The 15,998-nt window shown below is 43.0% G+C and overlaps 1 protein-coding gene across 12 annotated transcripts in view; it reads left to right on the top strand.

The window, feature by feature from the left end:
- Positions 1–15,998, top strand: part of LOC113134345 (zinc finger protein 62 homolog) — a 757,491-nt gene that overhangs the window by 3,019 nt on the left and 738,474 nt on the right. For 3 of the 12 annotated variants that reach the window (XM_026313670.1, XM_026313676.1, XM_026313680.2), the window contains exons 2-6: positions 357–685; positions 1,585–1,995; positions 5,616–5,999; positions 8,998–9,408; positions 11,931–13,028. In XM_026313670.1, the coding sequence (XP_026169455.1) occupies positions 442–685; positions 1,585–1,995; positions 5,616–5,999; positions 8,998–9,408; positions 11,931–13,028 (2,548 nt within the window). In that variant the 5' untranslated portion in view covers positions 357–441. Of the gene's footprint in view, positions 1–356; positions 686–741; positions 1,171–1,584; positions 2,347–4,383; positions 4,719–5,001; positions 5,204–5,615; positions 6,000–7,803; positions 8,096–8,997; positions 9,409–11,147; positions 11,420–11,930; positions 13,029–15,998 lie in introns of those variants that run through there. The other 9 variants (XM_026313671.1, XM_026313673.1, XM_026313674.1 and 6 more) reach the window with 9 other exon arrangements.

Below are 15,998 nucleotides of genomic sequence, written 5' to 3'. Positions count from 1 at the left end.
ACACAGAAAGGCCAGGATGCGAACCCACGACCTACTTGCTGTGAGGCAACAGTGCTAACCACTCAACCACCATGCTGCCCCCTCAAATTGGAACATACTTTTATTAAAGTAATTTTATTTTATATTGTTTATTGTTCCATTATGTTTTTGTTTAGCATTTGGTGTCACACTTTCTAGCCCGCTGCCTTGTTACAGCTATATTTTCATTGTTGGATGAGGTTTTAATGCAAATGTCTTATAATAATCGTATAAAATATGATGCATTGTTAAACTATGAGTGTGTGAAGTAGCTGAAAGAAAACACGAACCCACCTGGACAGGTGGCGTAAAGGCCCGTTTGAAAACGGAACAAAAAGATGCGTGTCGTGTCCCGCCGGAAGCTGGCGGTGTGACAGCCAGCGGAAGTAAACAAAGGCGGCGCTAGCAGCGTTAGCTGTGTGGATGTGTGGAGTCAGTAGAAGACGATGGTGTAGTCGTATCCCAGAGAAATATCGGAGCTGCAACGAACCAACAATGTCTTCAGTTCAGTGTTTGAGAGAGTTTGTCAACGAGCGACTAACTGCTGCTGCTGAAGAAATATTCGGAGTCTTTGAAAAAACTATCGTCGAGTACGAGCAAGAGATCGATCGTCAGCGCAGACTGCTGGATATCGTTTGGAAACCCGAGATAAAGCTGCACAGAGTCGGTTCGTACGATCCACGTGTTTTTAGAAAGAAATGAAGGCGCCGAGCTCGAAAAGTGGCTGCTGGTTTCTACTGGTCCTGTGTTTTCCTGGGACGTGGTTCCTATAAACCACTTGTCATTCATGTTTCGGGTCATATCTCACCACGTGGTCGACACATTCTGCTTTCTATCTCTACTGCTGCTGCTTCTGTTAACACCGAATTTATTTCACACCATTGGGCTCCTGGTTCCGTCCGTGTGTCCTGGTGGCCCTTGGCACCAACACGGTGGATCCTTGGAGACTGGAAGGATTTTTGTCCAGTGTTTCTAGAAAGCAGGGCCAGTTTCTTATTACTGCCGTTATTTCTGACCTTGTCCTGGTCTGACGAGTCTGTGAATCACTGCTGTGTCTTCCAAGTGGACCAGCTGCTCTCAAAGGTGCCCATGTCAGCTCCTCTAAGAAGAGGGGCCTGGGTCCTACACCTTGTTTGTACCGCAGCTGTCATGGTACTGACCAGTCACTTAGCTGGTGTTTTTATAATAAGTGCTTGCTCCCTGTTGATTAAGTGATGAGTCCAAAGGCAACGCTGTCAGAGTCTTTGCTTTACCCAGACACTGAGCTTCTGTAGCTGAGAAACTCTGGAGATCTGTCCATTTATCCACAAGCAAGAGGCTCATTGCTGGTGGATTTTGATTTGGGAGGTTTAAGCCTAAAGAAGGTGGCTCAAAAGTTGATTTTTATATTATATTTTATCTTATATATTATATTTATATTTTATATATTATCTTGTCAGTGCTAAGTGTCCAGAGTCCTGAGGTTTTGCATGCATTTAAGGAACTGACTCTAATTTCTTTGCTCAGGTGTCTGATTTTTCCATCCTCACGTCAGTAACCTGGTCCTTGTGTCCTTTGTCCCTCCAGAGCTCCCACAGCAACATGTCTGTAAGGAGGAGGAGGTTCTCCCTGACCAGCAGCTCTGGAACCAGGAGAGGAACTCCAGCCTGGACCAAGAGGATCCAGAGCCTCCACAGTTTAAAGAGGAACAGGATCAACTGTGCAGCAGTCAGGAGGGAGAGCAGCTTGTAGTGAAGCAGCAGACCGATACCTTTATGTGGACTCCTACTAATGAGGACAGTGACCAGAGTGAAGCAGAACCACACAGTGACCAGCAGCTCCTCTCTCACAGCTCTCCTGCAGCTGAGAGCCAAGACCAGAGAGGAAGTCAGCCTGTGGAATCAGGATCAGCTAGAAATGCAGAGACAAAGCCAAAGAAGAGACGTTGCAAAAACACAAGTCACAGCAACAACGATGTGGACAAATCTCTCATGTCAGGTGATGCTCACACAGGGAAAAGGATTTTTTCATGTGACACTTGTGGAAAAGTTTTAAGGTCCAGTTATGACTTTAATATACACAAGAGAACCCACAAAGACAAGAAACGAAATGTTTGCAACACCTGTGGGAAGAAATTCAGTTATCGATCAAGGCTGAATATTCATTTAAGAACCCACACAGGTGAGAAACCATATTCCTGCAGCACCTGTGGAAAAAGTTTCAGTCAGGCGGCAGCACTCAGAGCCCATTTAAGAACCCACACAGGTGAGAAACCATATTCTTGCAGCACCTGTGGGAAAAGCTTCAATGAAAATGCATCACTCAAAGCTCATTTAAGAACCCACACAGGTGAAAGACCATATACTTGTAAAACATGTGGAAAGACCTTTAATGACAGGTCAATATTGAGAAAACATTTAAGAACACACACTGGGGAAAGGCCATACTGTTGTAACACCTGTGGAAAGACATTTGGTCAGTCATCAACTTTGAAAATCCATTTAAGAACCCACACGGGTGAAAAACCATATTCTTGCAGCACCTGTGGGAAAAGTTTCAGTCACACGGCAGCACTCAAAGCTCATTTAAGAACCCACACAGGTGAAAAACCATATTCTTGCAAAACATGTGGGAGGACTTTTAATGAAATGTCAGTTTTGAAAAAACATACAAAAACCCACACCGGGGAAAGACCACACTGTTGTAACACCTGTGGAAAAACATATCGTCATATATCAACTTTGAAAGCCCATTTAAGAACCCACACAGGTGAGAAGCCATATTCTTGCAGCACCTGTGGGAAAAGTTTCAGTGAGAACGCATCGCTCAAAAGTCATTTAAGAACCCACACGGGGGAAAGACCGTTTTCTTGCAAAACATGTGGGAAGACTTTTAATGACAGGTCACATTTGAGAAAACATACAAGAACCCATAGTGGGGAAAGACCATACTGTTGTAACACCTGTGGAAAAACATTTGGTCAATCATCAACATTGAAAATCCATTTAAGAACCCACACAGGTGAGAAGCCACATTCTTGCAGCACCTGTGGGAAAGGTTTCAGTCAAGTGGCAGCACTCAAAGCTCATTTAAGAACCCACACGGGTGAGAAACGTGGAAAAGATTCAGGCATCGATCAATAATAGAGGCTCATATAAAAATACATACAAGTTAGAAATGACATTCATGGAGAATGTGGGATAAGTTTCATTTTTAACAGCTACCAGGATCCAAGTACTGAGACCTAATATAATCCTTCTAGCCCCCATTCTGCCTTGTATCATTTCTAGTTACATTCGTTCATAAAGCTGTATTACTCATATGCCTCTGAAACTACTACAAACTCCAAGAGCGTTGACATTTTTAGCTTCATGGTGAGCACATAGTTCTCACCAATACAACATCAGCCCTTTTATGCTGCTGATATTCTCTACCTCAGTTATGAGTGGAATGTGAACTTGGGTTGATGATGAGGCTGAAAAACCCTCTGATGCTGTTGGGTCAGTTATGTTGTCATCCTCTCCACTAGACTTTCCCTTTTTCTGTGTGGACATGTCGTCTCGTTTTGTGATTACAGCAACTTGATATCATTTTTATTGTGTCTGACTGTAGAGCTGACTCAAATCCCAAACTGCAGAAGATGTTACTGCATGGATTTGTAGAAGGTCTTATATTAATAAACTGACTTTTGTTAAAGAACTTTGACAACAAGGATATTTTTTGCAGTGCTGGTTACTTAAACTCATGTTCCCAAATGGATGAAGCTAACTACAGATGCAGTCGTCCAGGTGTTTGTTCAGTACGTGGCTGGATTATCATCCATCGGTGTCACATGTTAAATGTAGATGTACAGTGAAAATAATCTTAATTCCTCTGTGATTTAAAACAACACAGAAGAACAATTATAGTTGAGGGTGGAACAAAAAAAAGTACCTTGCTAATATTATTAACACTGGAGTGTGTAGATGGTAAAAACCTCCATAGGGTAGTAATTGCACCTGACAGTCTGTCAGAGTCCATAAAGCTGGATTTGCAGTATAGTTAATCAATCAGAGACTATCACACATGCATTATTTATGTGTATTAGTTACCATGAACAACAGGACTAACAAGAAAAACTGGAGGAGCATGAAAAATATTTAATGCCCTAATTATTTTTTACATTTTTTAATTATTTGTTTTGTTTTTGTTGTCTATCTCTTGTTCCACACTCCAGTCCAGGAGGTGGCAGTAACGCTCCTCTAAGCTGGATACCAACCGGTTTTAGAGTCTTATAATAATCGTATAAAATATGATGCGTTGTTAAACTATGAGTGTGTGAAGTAGCTGAAAGAAAACATGAACCCACCTGGACAGGTGGCGTAAAGGCCCGTTTGAAAACGGAACAAAAAGATGCGTGTCGTGTCCCGCCGGAAGCTGGCGGTGTGACAGCCAGCGGAAGTAAACAAAGGCGGCGCTAGCAGCGTTAGCTGTGTGGATGTGTGGAGTCAGTAGAAGACGATGGTGTAGTCGTATCCCAGAGAAATATCGGAGCTGTAACGAACCAACAATGTCTTCAGTTCAGTGTTTGAGAGAGTTTGTCAACGAGCGACTAACTGCTGCTGCTGAAGAAATATTCGGAGTCTTTGAAAAAACTATCGTCGAGTACGAGCAAGAGATCGATCGTCAGCGCAGACTGCTGGATATCGTTTGGAAACCCGAGATAAAGCTGCACAGAGTCGGTTCGTACGATCCACGTGTTTTTAGAAAGAAATGAAGGCGCCGAGCTCGAAAAGTGGCTGCTGGTTTCTACTGGTCCTGTGTTTTCCTGGGACGTGGTTCCTATAAACCACTTGTCATTCATGTTTCGGGTCATATCTCACCACCTGGTCGACACATTCTGCTTTCTATCTCTACTGCTGCTGCTTCTGTTAACATCCAATTTATTTCACACCATTGGGCTCCTGGTTCCGTCCATGTGTCCTGGTGGCCCTTGGCACCAACACGGTGGATCCTTGGAGACTGGAAGGATTTTTGTCCAGTGTTTCTAGAAAGCAGGGCCAGTTTCTTATTACTGCCGTTATTTCTGACCTTGTCCTGGTCTGACGAGTCTGTGAATCACTGCTGTGTCTTCCAAGTGGACCAGCTGCTCTCAAAGGTGCCCATGTCAGCTCCTCTAAGAAGAGGGGCCTGGGTCCTACACCTTGTTTGTACCGCAGCTGTCATGGTACTGACCAGTCACTTAGCTGGTGTTTTTATCATAAGTGCTTGCTCCCTGTTGATTAAGTGATGAGTCCAAAGGCAACGCTGTCAGAGTCTTTGCTTTACCCAGACACTGAGCTTCTGTAGCTGAGAAACTCTGGAGATCTGTCCATTTATCCACAAGCAAGAGGCTCATTGCCGGTGGATTTTGATTTGGGAGGTTTAAGCCTAAAGAAGGTGGCTCAAAAGTTGATTTTTATATTATATTTTATCTTATATATTATATTTATATTTTATATATTATCTTGTCAGTGCTAAGTGTCCAGAGTCCTGAGGTTTTGCATGCATTTAAGGAACTGACTCTAATTTCTTTGCTCAGGTGTCTGATTTTTCCATCCTCACGTCAGTAACCTGGTCCTTGTCCTTTGTCCCTCCAGAGCTCCCACAGCAACATGTCTGTAAGGAGGAGGAGGTTCTCCCTGACCAGCAGCTCTGGAACCAGGAGAGGAACTCCAGTCTGGACCAAGAGGATCCAGAGCCTTCACAGTTTAAAGAGGAACAGGAGCAACTGTGCAGCAGTCAGGAGGGAGAGCAGCTTGTAGTGAAGCAGGAGACAGATACCTTTATGTGGACTCCTACTAATGAGGACAGTGACCAGCAGCTCCTCTCTCACAGCTCTCCTGCAGCTGAGAGCCAAGACCAGAGAGGAAGTCAGCCTGTGGAATCAGGATCAGCTAGAAATGCAGAGACAAAGTCAAAGAAGAGACGTCACCAAAACACAAGTCACAGCAACAACGATGTGGACAAATCTCTCATGTCAGGTGATGCTCACACAGAGAAAAAGTCCATCAAATGTGACACTTGTGGAAAAACCTTTCCATTTAAGTACATATTGAATAAACATATGATGATCCACACAGGTGAGAAGCCATATTCCTGTGAAATATGTAAGAAAAGTTTTACGCGTAATAGTATGTTGAAAATCCACCTAAGAACACACACAGGTGAGAAGCCGTACCCCTGCACCACTTGCAAGAAAAGTTTTCGAGAAATGTCACAATTAAAAATGCACATTAGAAGTCACACAGGTGAGAAGCCGTACTCCTGCAGCTTATGTGGGTCAAGATTTAGTGACAGGACGACACTGAGCAGGCATATGAGGATCCACACAGGTGAGAAGCCTTACACCTGCACCACCTGTGGGAAAAGCTTTAGTTATAAATCAGTACTGAAATACCATATGATGGTCCACACAGGTGAGAGGCCGTACACCTGCAGCTTCTGTGGGAAAGGTTTTGGCAAAAAGTCATCTTTGATAAATCATGTAAGAACCCAGAAATGTCAGAAGCCATAATGTGTGTAGCAAACCGTTAGTCAGAACATGATTAACCAGTTTGTTTTTTCTACATTGTACAGTCCAGTCAGTTACTTCTGACTAAGATGTTATTCTCCATGCTGTCAGTTTAAGTTCCGTTATGTTTGAAATGATGTGCCTTCATTTGTATGGTCTTTGCTAGCAGCTGATGTTCCAGTAGCATTGACCTGACTCAGTTAATAAACAATATTCTCTTTTCTGCTGCTGTTTTGTTGCTGCATAGTCCCAGTGATTTATCACCAGTAACAGCCATTTTTGGTAATTCCCAGTTTGGATTTCACTTTACGTGTTGGGGTGTGTACATCATTATATTACATGTTTCTCTTTGGGGTTAGAACCACTCTCACCTACAAACCCCCACGTGTACACACCACAGCCTTTTCTATGCAAATGAAAGGTTTTGGATCAAACTGTTCCTTGATCAGAGTCTCTGTGTATAGAGAGGTGCCATCACCCCAGAGACTATCTCAAGCTCACCTGCTGCAGGTAAAGTATGATATGATCCAGTTTGGTAGTTTGATCAGTGGCAGAGCCTCAAGTATATTTCCAGGGGTTGAATGGACCAGGGTACAATTACACAAATACTCCAAACAACTGTGACATAGTTGGTCAATAATGGATTTACATTAAATTACACAAATAAGAAAATTGGAACATCTATCCATTTTCTATACCCGCTTTTCCTGGCTCAGGGTCACGGGGATCTGCTGGAGCCTCGATCGCAGCCACACTCACACTCACTCCTATGGGCAATTTAGAGTCACCAATCAACCTGACATACATGTTTTTGGACTGTGGGAGGAAACCAGAGTACCTGGAGAAAACCTACACAAGCACAGGGAGAACATGCAGACTCCACACAGAAAGGCCAGGATGCGAACCCACGACCTACTTGCTGTGAGGCAACAGTGCTAACCACTCAACCACCATGCTGCCCCCTCAAATTGGAACATACTTTTATTAAAGTAATTTTATTTTATATTGTTTATTGTTCCATTATGTTTTTGTTTAGCATTTGGTGTCACACTTTCTAGCCCGCTGCCTTGTTACAGCTATATTTTCATTGTTGGATGAGGTTTTAATGCAAATGTCTTATAATAATCGTATAAAATATGATGCATTGTTAAACTATGAGTGTGTGAAGTAGCTGAAAGAAAACACGAACCCACCTGGACAGGTGGCGTAAAGGCCCGTTTGAAAACGGAACAAAAAGATGCGTGTCGTGTCCCGCCGGAAGCTGGCGGTGTGACAGCCAGCGGAAGTAAACAAAGGCGGCGCTAGCAGCGTTAGCTGTGTGGATGTGTGGAGTCAGTAGAAGACGATGGTGTAGTCGTATCCCAGAGAAATATCGGAGCTGCAACGAACCAACAATGTCTTCAGTTCAGTGTTTGAGAGAGTTTGTCAACGAGCGACTAACTGCTGCTGCTGAAGAAATATTCGGAGTCTTTGAAAAAACTATCGTCGAGTACGAGCAAGAGATCGATCGTCAGCGCAGACTGCTGGATATCGTTTGGAAACCCGAGATAAAGCTGCACAGAGTCGGTTCGTACGATCCACGTGTTTTTAGAAAGAAATGAAGGCGCCGAGCTCGAAAAGTGGCTGCTGGTTTCTACTGGTCCTGTGTTTTCCTGGGACGTGGTTCCTATAAACCACTTGTCATTCATGTTTCGGGTCATATCTCACCACCTGGTCGACATATTCTGCTTTCTATCTCTACTGCTGCTGCTTCTGTTAACACCGAATTTATTTCACACCATTGGGCTCCTGGTTCCGTCCGTGTGTCCTGGTGGCCCTTGGCACCAACACGGTGGATCCTTGGAGACTGGAAGGATTTTTGTCCAGTGTTTCTAGAAAGCAGGGCCAGTTTCTTATTACTGCCGTTATTTCTGACCTTGTCCTGGTCTGACGAGTCTGTGAATCACTGCTGTGTCTTCCAAGTGGACCAGCTGCTCTCAAAGGTGCCCATGTCAGCTCCTCTAAGAAGAGGGGCCTGGGTCCTACACCTTGTTTGTACCGCAGCTGTCATGGTACTGACCAGTCACTTAGCTGGTGTTTTTATCATAAGTGCTTGCTCCCTGTTGATTAAGTGATGAGTCCAAAGGCAACGCTGTCAGAGTCTTTGCTTTACCCAGACACTGAGCTTCTGTAGCTGAGAAACTCTGGAGATCTGTCCATTTATCCACAAGCAAGAGGCTCATTGCTGGTGGATTTTGATTTGGGAGGTTTAAGCCTAAAGAAGGTGGCTCAAAAGTTGATGCAATTTAATTTTATATTATATTTTATCTTATATATTATATTTTATATATTATCTTGTCAGTGCTAAGTGTCCAGAGTCCTGAGGTTTTGCATGCATTTAAGGAACTGACTCTAATTTCTTTGCTCAGGTGTCTGATTTTTCCATCCTCACGTCAGTAACCTGGTCCTTGTGTCCTTTGTCCCTCCAGAGCTCCCACAGCAACATGTCTGTAAGGAGGAGGAGGTTCTCCCTGACCAGCAGCTCTGGAACCAGGAGAGGAACTCCAGCCTGGACCAAGAGGATCCAGAGCCTCCACAGTTTAAAGAGGAACAGGATCAACTGTGCAGCAGTCAGGAGGGAGAGCAGCTTGTAGTGAAGCAGCAGACCGATACCTTTATGTGGACTCCTACTAATGAGGACAGTGACCAGAGTGAAGCAGAACCACACAGTGACCAGCAGCTCCTCTCTCACAGCTCTCCTGCAGCTGAGAGCCAAGACCAGAGAGGAAGTCAGCCTGTGGAATCAGGATCAGCTAGAAATGCAGAGACAAAGTCAAAGAAGAGACGTCACCAAAACACAAGTCACAGCAACAACGATGTGGACAAATCTCTCATGTCAGGTGATGCTCACACAGAGAAAAAGTCCATCAAATGTGACACTTGTGGAAAAACCTTTCCATTTAAGTACATATTGAATAAACATATGATGATCCACACAGGTGAGAAGCCGTACCCCTGCACCACTTGCAAGAAAAGTTTTCGAGAAATGTCACAATTAAAAATGCACATTAGAAGTCACACAGGTGAGAAGCCGTACTCCTGCAGCTTATGTGGGTCAAGATTTAGTGACAGGACGACACTGAGCAGGCATATGAGGATCCACACAGGTGAGAAGCCTTACACCTGCACCACCTGTGGGAAAAGCTTTAGTTATAAATCAGTACTGAAATACCATATGATGGTCCACACAGGTGAGAGGCCGTACACCTGCAGCTTCTGTGGGAAAGGTTTTGGCAAAAAGTCATCTTTGATAAATCATGTAAGAACCCAGAAATGTCAGAAGCCATAATGTTTGTAGCAAACCGTTAGTCAGAACATGATTAACCAGTTTGTTTTTTCTACATTGTACAGTCCAGTCAGTTACTTCTGACTAAGATGTTATTCTCCATGCTGTCAGTTTAAGTTCCCTTATGTTTGAAATGATGTGCCTTCATTTGTATGGTCTTTTCTAGCAGCTGATGTTCCAGTAGCATTGACCTGACTCAGTTAATAAACAATATTCTCTTTTCTGCTGCTGTTTGTTGCTGCATAGTCCCAGTGATTTATCACCAGTAACAGCCATTTTTGGTAATTCCCAGTTTGGATTTCACTTAACGTGTTGGGGTGTGTACATCATTATATTACATGTTTCTCTTTGGGGTTAGAACCACTCTCACCTACAAACCCCCACGTGTACACACCACAGCCTTTTCTATGCAAATGAAAGGTTTTGGATCAAACTGTTCCTTGATCAGAGTCTCTGTGTATAGAGAGGTGCCATCACCCCAGAGACTATCTCAAGCTCACCTGCTGCAGGTAAAGTATGATATGATCCAGTTTGGTAGTTTGATCAGTGGCAGAGCCTCAAGTATATTTCCAGGGGTTGAATGGACCAGGGTACAATTACACAAATACTCCAAACAACTGTGACATAGTTGGTCAATAATGGATTTACATTAAATTACACAAATAAGAAAATTGGAACATCTATCCATTTTCTATACCCGCTTTTCCTGGCTCAGGGTCACGGGGATCTGCTGGAGCCTCGATCGCAGCCACACTCACACTCACTCCTATGGGCAATTTAGAGTCACCAATCAACCTGACATACATGTTTTTGGACTGTGGGAGGAAACCAGAGTACCTGGAGAAAACCTACACAAGCACAGGGAGAACATGCAGACTCCACACAGAAAGGCCAGGATGCGAACCCACGACCTACTTGCTGTGAGGCAACAGTGCTAACCACTCAACCACCATGCTGCCCCCTCAAATTGGAACATACTTTTATTAAAGTAATTTTATTTTATATTGTTTATTGTTCCATTATGTTTTTGTTTAGCATTTGGTGTCACACTTTCTAGCCCGCTGCCTTGTTACAGCTATATTTTCATTGTTGGATGAGGTTTTAATGCAAATGTCTTATAATAATCGTATAAAATATGATGCATTGTTAAACTATGAGTGTGTGAAGTAGCTGAAAGAAAACACGAACCCACCTGGACAGGTGGCGTAAAGGCCCGTTTGAAAACGGAACAAAAAGATGCGTGTCGTGTCCCGCCGGAAGCTGGCGGTGTGACAGCCAGCGGAAGTAAACAAAGGCGGCGCTAGCAGCGTTAGCTGTGTGGATGTGTGGAGTCAGTAGAAGACGATGGTGTAGTCGTTTCCCAGAGAAATATCGGAGCTGTAACGAACCAACAATGTCTTCAGTTCAGTGTTTGAGAGAGTTTGTCAACGAGCGACTAACTGCTGCTGCTGAAGAAATATTCGGAGTCTTTGAAAAAACTATCGTCGAGTACGAGCAAGAGATCGATCGTCAGCGCAGACTGCTGGATATCGTTTGGAAACCCGAGATAAAGCTGCACAGGACAGGTCTGTAAGTCCACGGGCTCCTTCAGAAACCGCAGAGCCACAAAGACTCAGCGTGAATTAGACTCTTGGTCAGATTTCTGCTTTTCTACGACGTTGGCTTCTTATTCCAAAGCTTCTGGGTGAACCAGAAACATGAGCGAACACGTTGAATCAGCAGAAACTGGGACTGTTCATTTTGCAGCCAAATGTTCCCTGATCCATTGACTATAGTGAAGTTTCATAGGGTTGACTCTCACATTTGGCTCATTCTGAACATGGTTCAGTGACTCATTTGAAGTTGCTGCATTTGCTGATTTGTCCATTAAAGAGCCAGTCATTGTAAAGAATAAAGAGCCAGTTCCTGTGAATTGAACTGATCCATTTAATCTGGACACTTTTCAGTCCATGGCTCATTTTAGGACAATTTTAAGGTGGACTGGGAAATTCCACTGAGAAACTGGTGAATAAGAAGCATCATGGTTTTTCCGTCCTCACGTCAGTAACCTGGTCCTTGTGTCCTTTGTCCCTCCAGAGCTCCCACAGCAACATGTCTGTAAGGAGGAGGAGGTTCTCCCTGACCAGCAGCTCTGGAACCAGGAGAGGAACTCCAGTCTGGACCAAGAGGATCCAGAGCCTCCACAGTTTAAAGAGGAACAGGATCAACTGTGCAGCAGTCAGGAGGGAGAGCAGCTTGTAATGAAGCAGGAGACAGATACCTTTATGTGGACTCCTACTAATGAGGACAGTGACCAGAGTGAAGCAGAACCACACAGTGATCAGCAGCTCCTCTCTCACAGCTCTCCTGCAGCTGAGAGCCAAGACCAGAGAGGAAGTCAGCCTGTGGAGTCAGGATCAGCTAGAAAAGCAGAGACAAAGTCAAAGAAGAGACGTCACCAAAACACAAGTCACAGCAACAACGATGTGGACAAATCTCTCATGTCAGGTGATGCTCACACAGGGAAAAGGACTTTTTTATGTGACACTTGTGGAAAAACCTTTAAGTATAAATCCACGTTGGATACACATATGAGAGTTCACACAGGTGAGAAGCCTCATGTTTGCAGCACTTGTGGGAAAAGGTTTAGTACTGTAACGGTACTTAAAAATCATGTCAGAATCCACACGGGTGAGAAGCCTTATCCTTGTGAGACATGTGGTAAAACATTTAGAGAGAAATCATCATTAAAAACACACATGAGAACCCACACAGGTGAGAAGCCGTATCCCTGCAACACCTGTGGGGAAAAGTTTAGTTATACGTCATCACTGAGGCTTCACATGATAACCCACACAGGTGAGAAGCCATATTTTTGTGAAATATGTAGAAAAGGTTTCAAATTTAGTAGTATTTTTAAAATCCACTTAAAAACCCACACAGGTGAAAGGCCTTACACCTGCAGCACCTGTAGGAAAAGCTTTTGCCATGTGTCACAATTGAAAAGGCATATGAGAGTCCACACAGCTGCAAAGTCATATTGTTGTGAAGTATGCAGGAAGGTTTTCAGAAGCAGTAGTGTTTTGAAAATTCACCTCAGAAGTCACACAGGAGAGAAACCATATCCCTGCACCACCTGCAAGAAAAGTTTCAGTGACATGTCAACTTTGAGGAAGCATATGAAAATCCACACAGGTGAGAAGCCGTACATCTGCAGCACCTGCAGGAAAAGTTTTCGAGAAATGTCACAATTGAAAAGCCATATGAGAGTCCACACAGGAGAGAAGCCATATTCTTGTGAAATATGTATGAAATGTTTTAGGAGCAATAGTGTCTTAAAAATCCACCTGAGAAGTCACACAGGTGAGAAGCCATACCCCTGCACGACCTGTGGGAAAACATTTAGTGACAATTCATCACTGAAAAAGCATGTAAGGATCCACACAGGTGAGAAGCCGTACACCTGCAGCACCTGTGGGAAAAGATTCTATCGGATGTCGGATTTAAAAATACACATCAGAATTCATGCAGGTCATCATCAGCCATGAGCTCTGCCTGCAGTTACATCTATTGATACAGTTTCATCTATTGTGAAAAGCTTTTTTGAAAGAATCTATATATATATATATATATAATTTTTTTTTTACGCCTATCAGGCTTTTTAGTTTGTTTTCCTAGTACTTTTTTCTAGTGCCTGTCATTTATGGCAAAATATATAAAATCTAAATTGTTGGTTGGTCAAACCAGCTTCTCCCACTCAGCTTGGTAACTGGTCTATGGTGCTGGAAGGTTCTGGAGAAGCCAGTGTTTTCGGTGCAGCAGGAGAGTGACGGACCATTGTCTAATCTTGCACCCAGCAACTGAGGTACCTACCCTTGGCTGTATCTTCCCTGGGGAGCAGCCATACTGGTCTAAAAATATTCTTTGTTTTACAGTGACTGCATAGTTCCAGCAAATGTAGGTGACTGATCTCTTCCATTAATAGTTTTAGACTATTTTTATACTTGGCCTCAGTTATATGAATGGATTGTGAACTCTGATGTTAAAGAAGTCACCTGTGTTGTTACTTTGCCAACTAGGCTCTATCATTTGTCAAGGTTATGCCCTTTCATTCTATAGTTGTAATGATTTTGTGATTGGATTAATTGGTTATTATTGTCTCCAGGGTTAGAGACGAATCCCAAACAAAAGTTAGAAAAAATGCACTTAATGATTTTTTAAAAGGTGCTCTATAAATAAAACAAACCTCTGTCACAGGATAGTAAAAATATTTCCTTCCGTGCTGATTATTCAGACTGATGTTCCCAAGTGGATGGATTGAATGAGGGGGGGAACTCTGAGCATCATCAGACTGACTGGTAGTAAAACCTGCAATGATCATGGGCAACAAAATGCTGATTTTCTGACCTCATGTATTCATTTTACTAATTAAAGCTTTGTAAGGTGATAAAGTAAGAACAGCAGGTTCACTCTGAAGTCTGACTCTACAAACTGTTGAAGGCTGCAGACAGGTGGGACTGACAGCAGCAGGGACCCGTCATAGTGAAGGAGAGGTCTTTTCAGTGTTCGACTAGAACGAGCAGGAGGTGTTTTAATGTTGCTGCTCACCTGCTGCAGGTGAAGTTAAAGTGTGATGATGACGATGATTCAGTTCGGTAGTTTGATCAGTGAAGTGACTCATATTGAACATAAATATTTACTAAAGCAATTGGGTTGAAAATGGTTCACAGTCTGAAAGCATTTGATAAAAGGTGGCCAAGTCTGAAATACATCTGAGACCTTAGTTAAACAGGATACAAGTGATCCTGAGCCTTTTATGGTTTGTTCAACAAAACATACTTCTCCTTGGAAAGGTTGATGGTGTGTATTCTTCTTCAGATGGGCAAGACTGCAGCTAAACTACATGTTTGACATGTAAACACACAAAACAATGTCAAGTTTTTCATGTAAACCTGTTTTATATAACCTACATTTAACAGGCAGATATGAAATATTTGACAGCTATAGTAACTTGGCTGACTAATATTTTGCATTTAAAAATATTAAGAGCATAGAAACTATTACGCCTAGTATGTGAGAACAAATGAAATAGCCCTAAAACCAAAATCATTGCACATCAGTTCTTCATTGTCTAAATCTGCATTTGAAAGTGAAGATTAAACTATGCTCACTGACTTTGGATTTTTACACGTAATTATTGCAACTTTTATGTGTTTTTCTACCTTGCTTATGAATCCAAAATGAGTATTTAGTAATTAGTTTTAAAAAGCATCAACTAAATGCAGAAGTACAGTAACAATGTCCTAATTTCTCTGTGAAATAAAGCGACACAGATGTAGAATCAAAATTTGAAAGCGGAACAAAAAGTTGCGTGTCGTGTCCCGCCGGAAGCTGGCGGTGTGACAGCCAGCGGAAGTAAACAAAGGCGGCGCTAGCAGCGTCAGCTGTGTGGATGTGTGGAGTCAGTAGAAGACGATGGTGTAGTCGTATCCCAGAGAAATATCGGAGCTGTAACGAACCAACAATGTCTTCAGTTCAGTGTTTGAGAGAGTTTGTCAACGAGCGACTAACTGCTGCTGCTGAAGAAATATTCGGAGTCTTTGAAAAAACTATCGTCGAGTACGAGCAAGAGATCGATCGTCAGCGCAGGTCACAAGTCACAGCAACAACGATGTGGACAAATCTCTCATGTCAGGTGATGCTCACACAGAGAAAAAGTCCATCAAATGTGACACTTGTGGAAAAACCTTTCCATTTAAGTACATATTGAATAAACATATGATGATCCATACCGCAGAGCCACAAAGACTCAGCGTGAATTAGACTCTTGGTCAGATTTCTGCTTTTCTACGACGTTGGCTTCTTATTCCAAAGCTTCTGGGTGAACCAGAAACATGAGCGAACACGTTGAATCAGCAGAAACTGGGACTGTTCATTTTGCAGCCAAATGTTCCCTGATCCATTGACTATAGTGAAGTTTCATAGGGTTGACTCTCACATTTGGCTCATTCTGAACATGGTTCAGTGACTCATTTGAAGTTGCTGCATTTGCTGATTTGTCCATTAAAGAGCGAGTCATTGTAAAGAATAAAGAGCCAGTTCCTGTGAATTGAACTGATCCATTTAATCTGGACACTTTTCAGTCCATGGCTCATTTTAGGACAA

Source organism: Mastacembelus armatus, chromosome 17 (assembly GCF_900324485.2).
Source record: "Mastacembelus armatus chromosome 17, fMasArm1.2, whole genome shotgun sequence".
NCBI lineage: Eukaryota > Metazoa > Chordata > Actinopteri > Synbranchiformes > Mastacembelidae > Mastacembelus > Mastacembelus armatus.
This window is presented reverse-complemented; position numbering and strand designations above follow the sequence as displayed.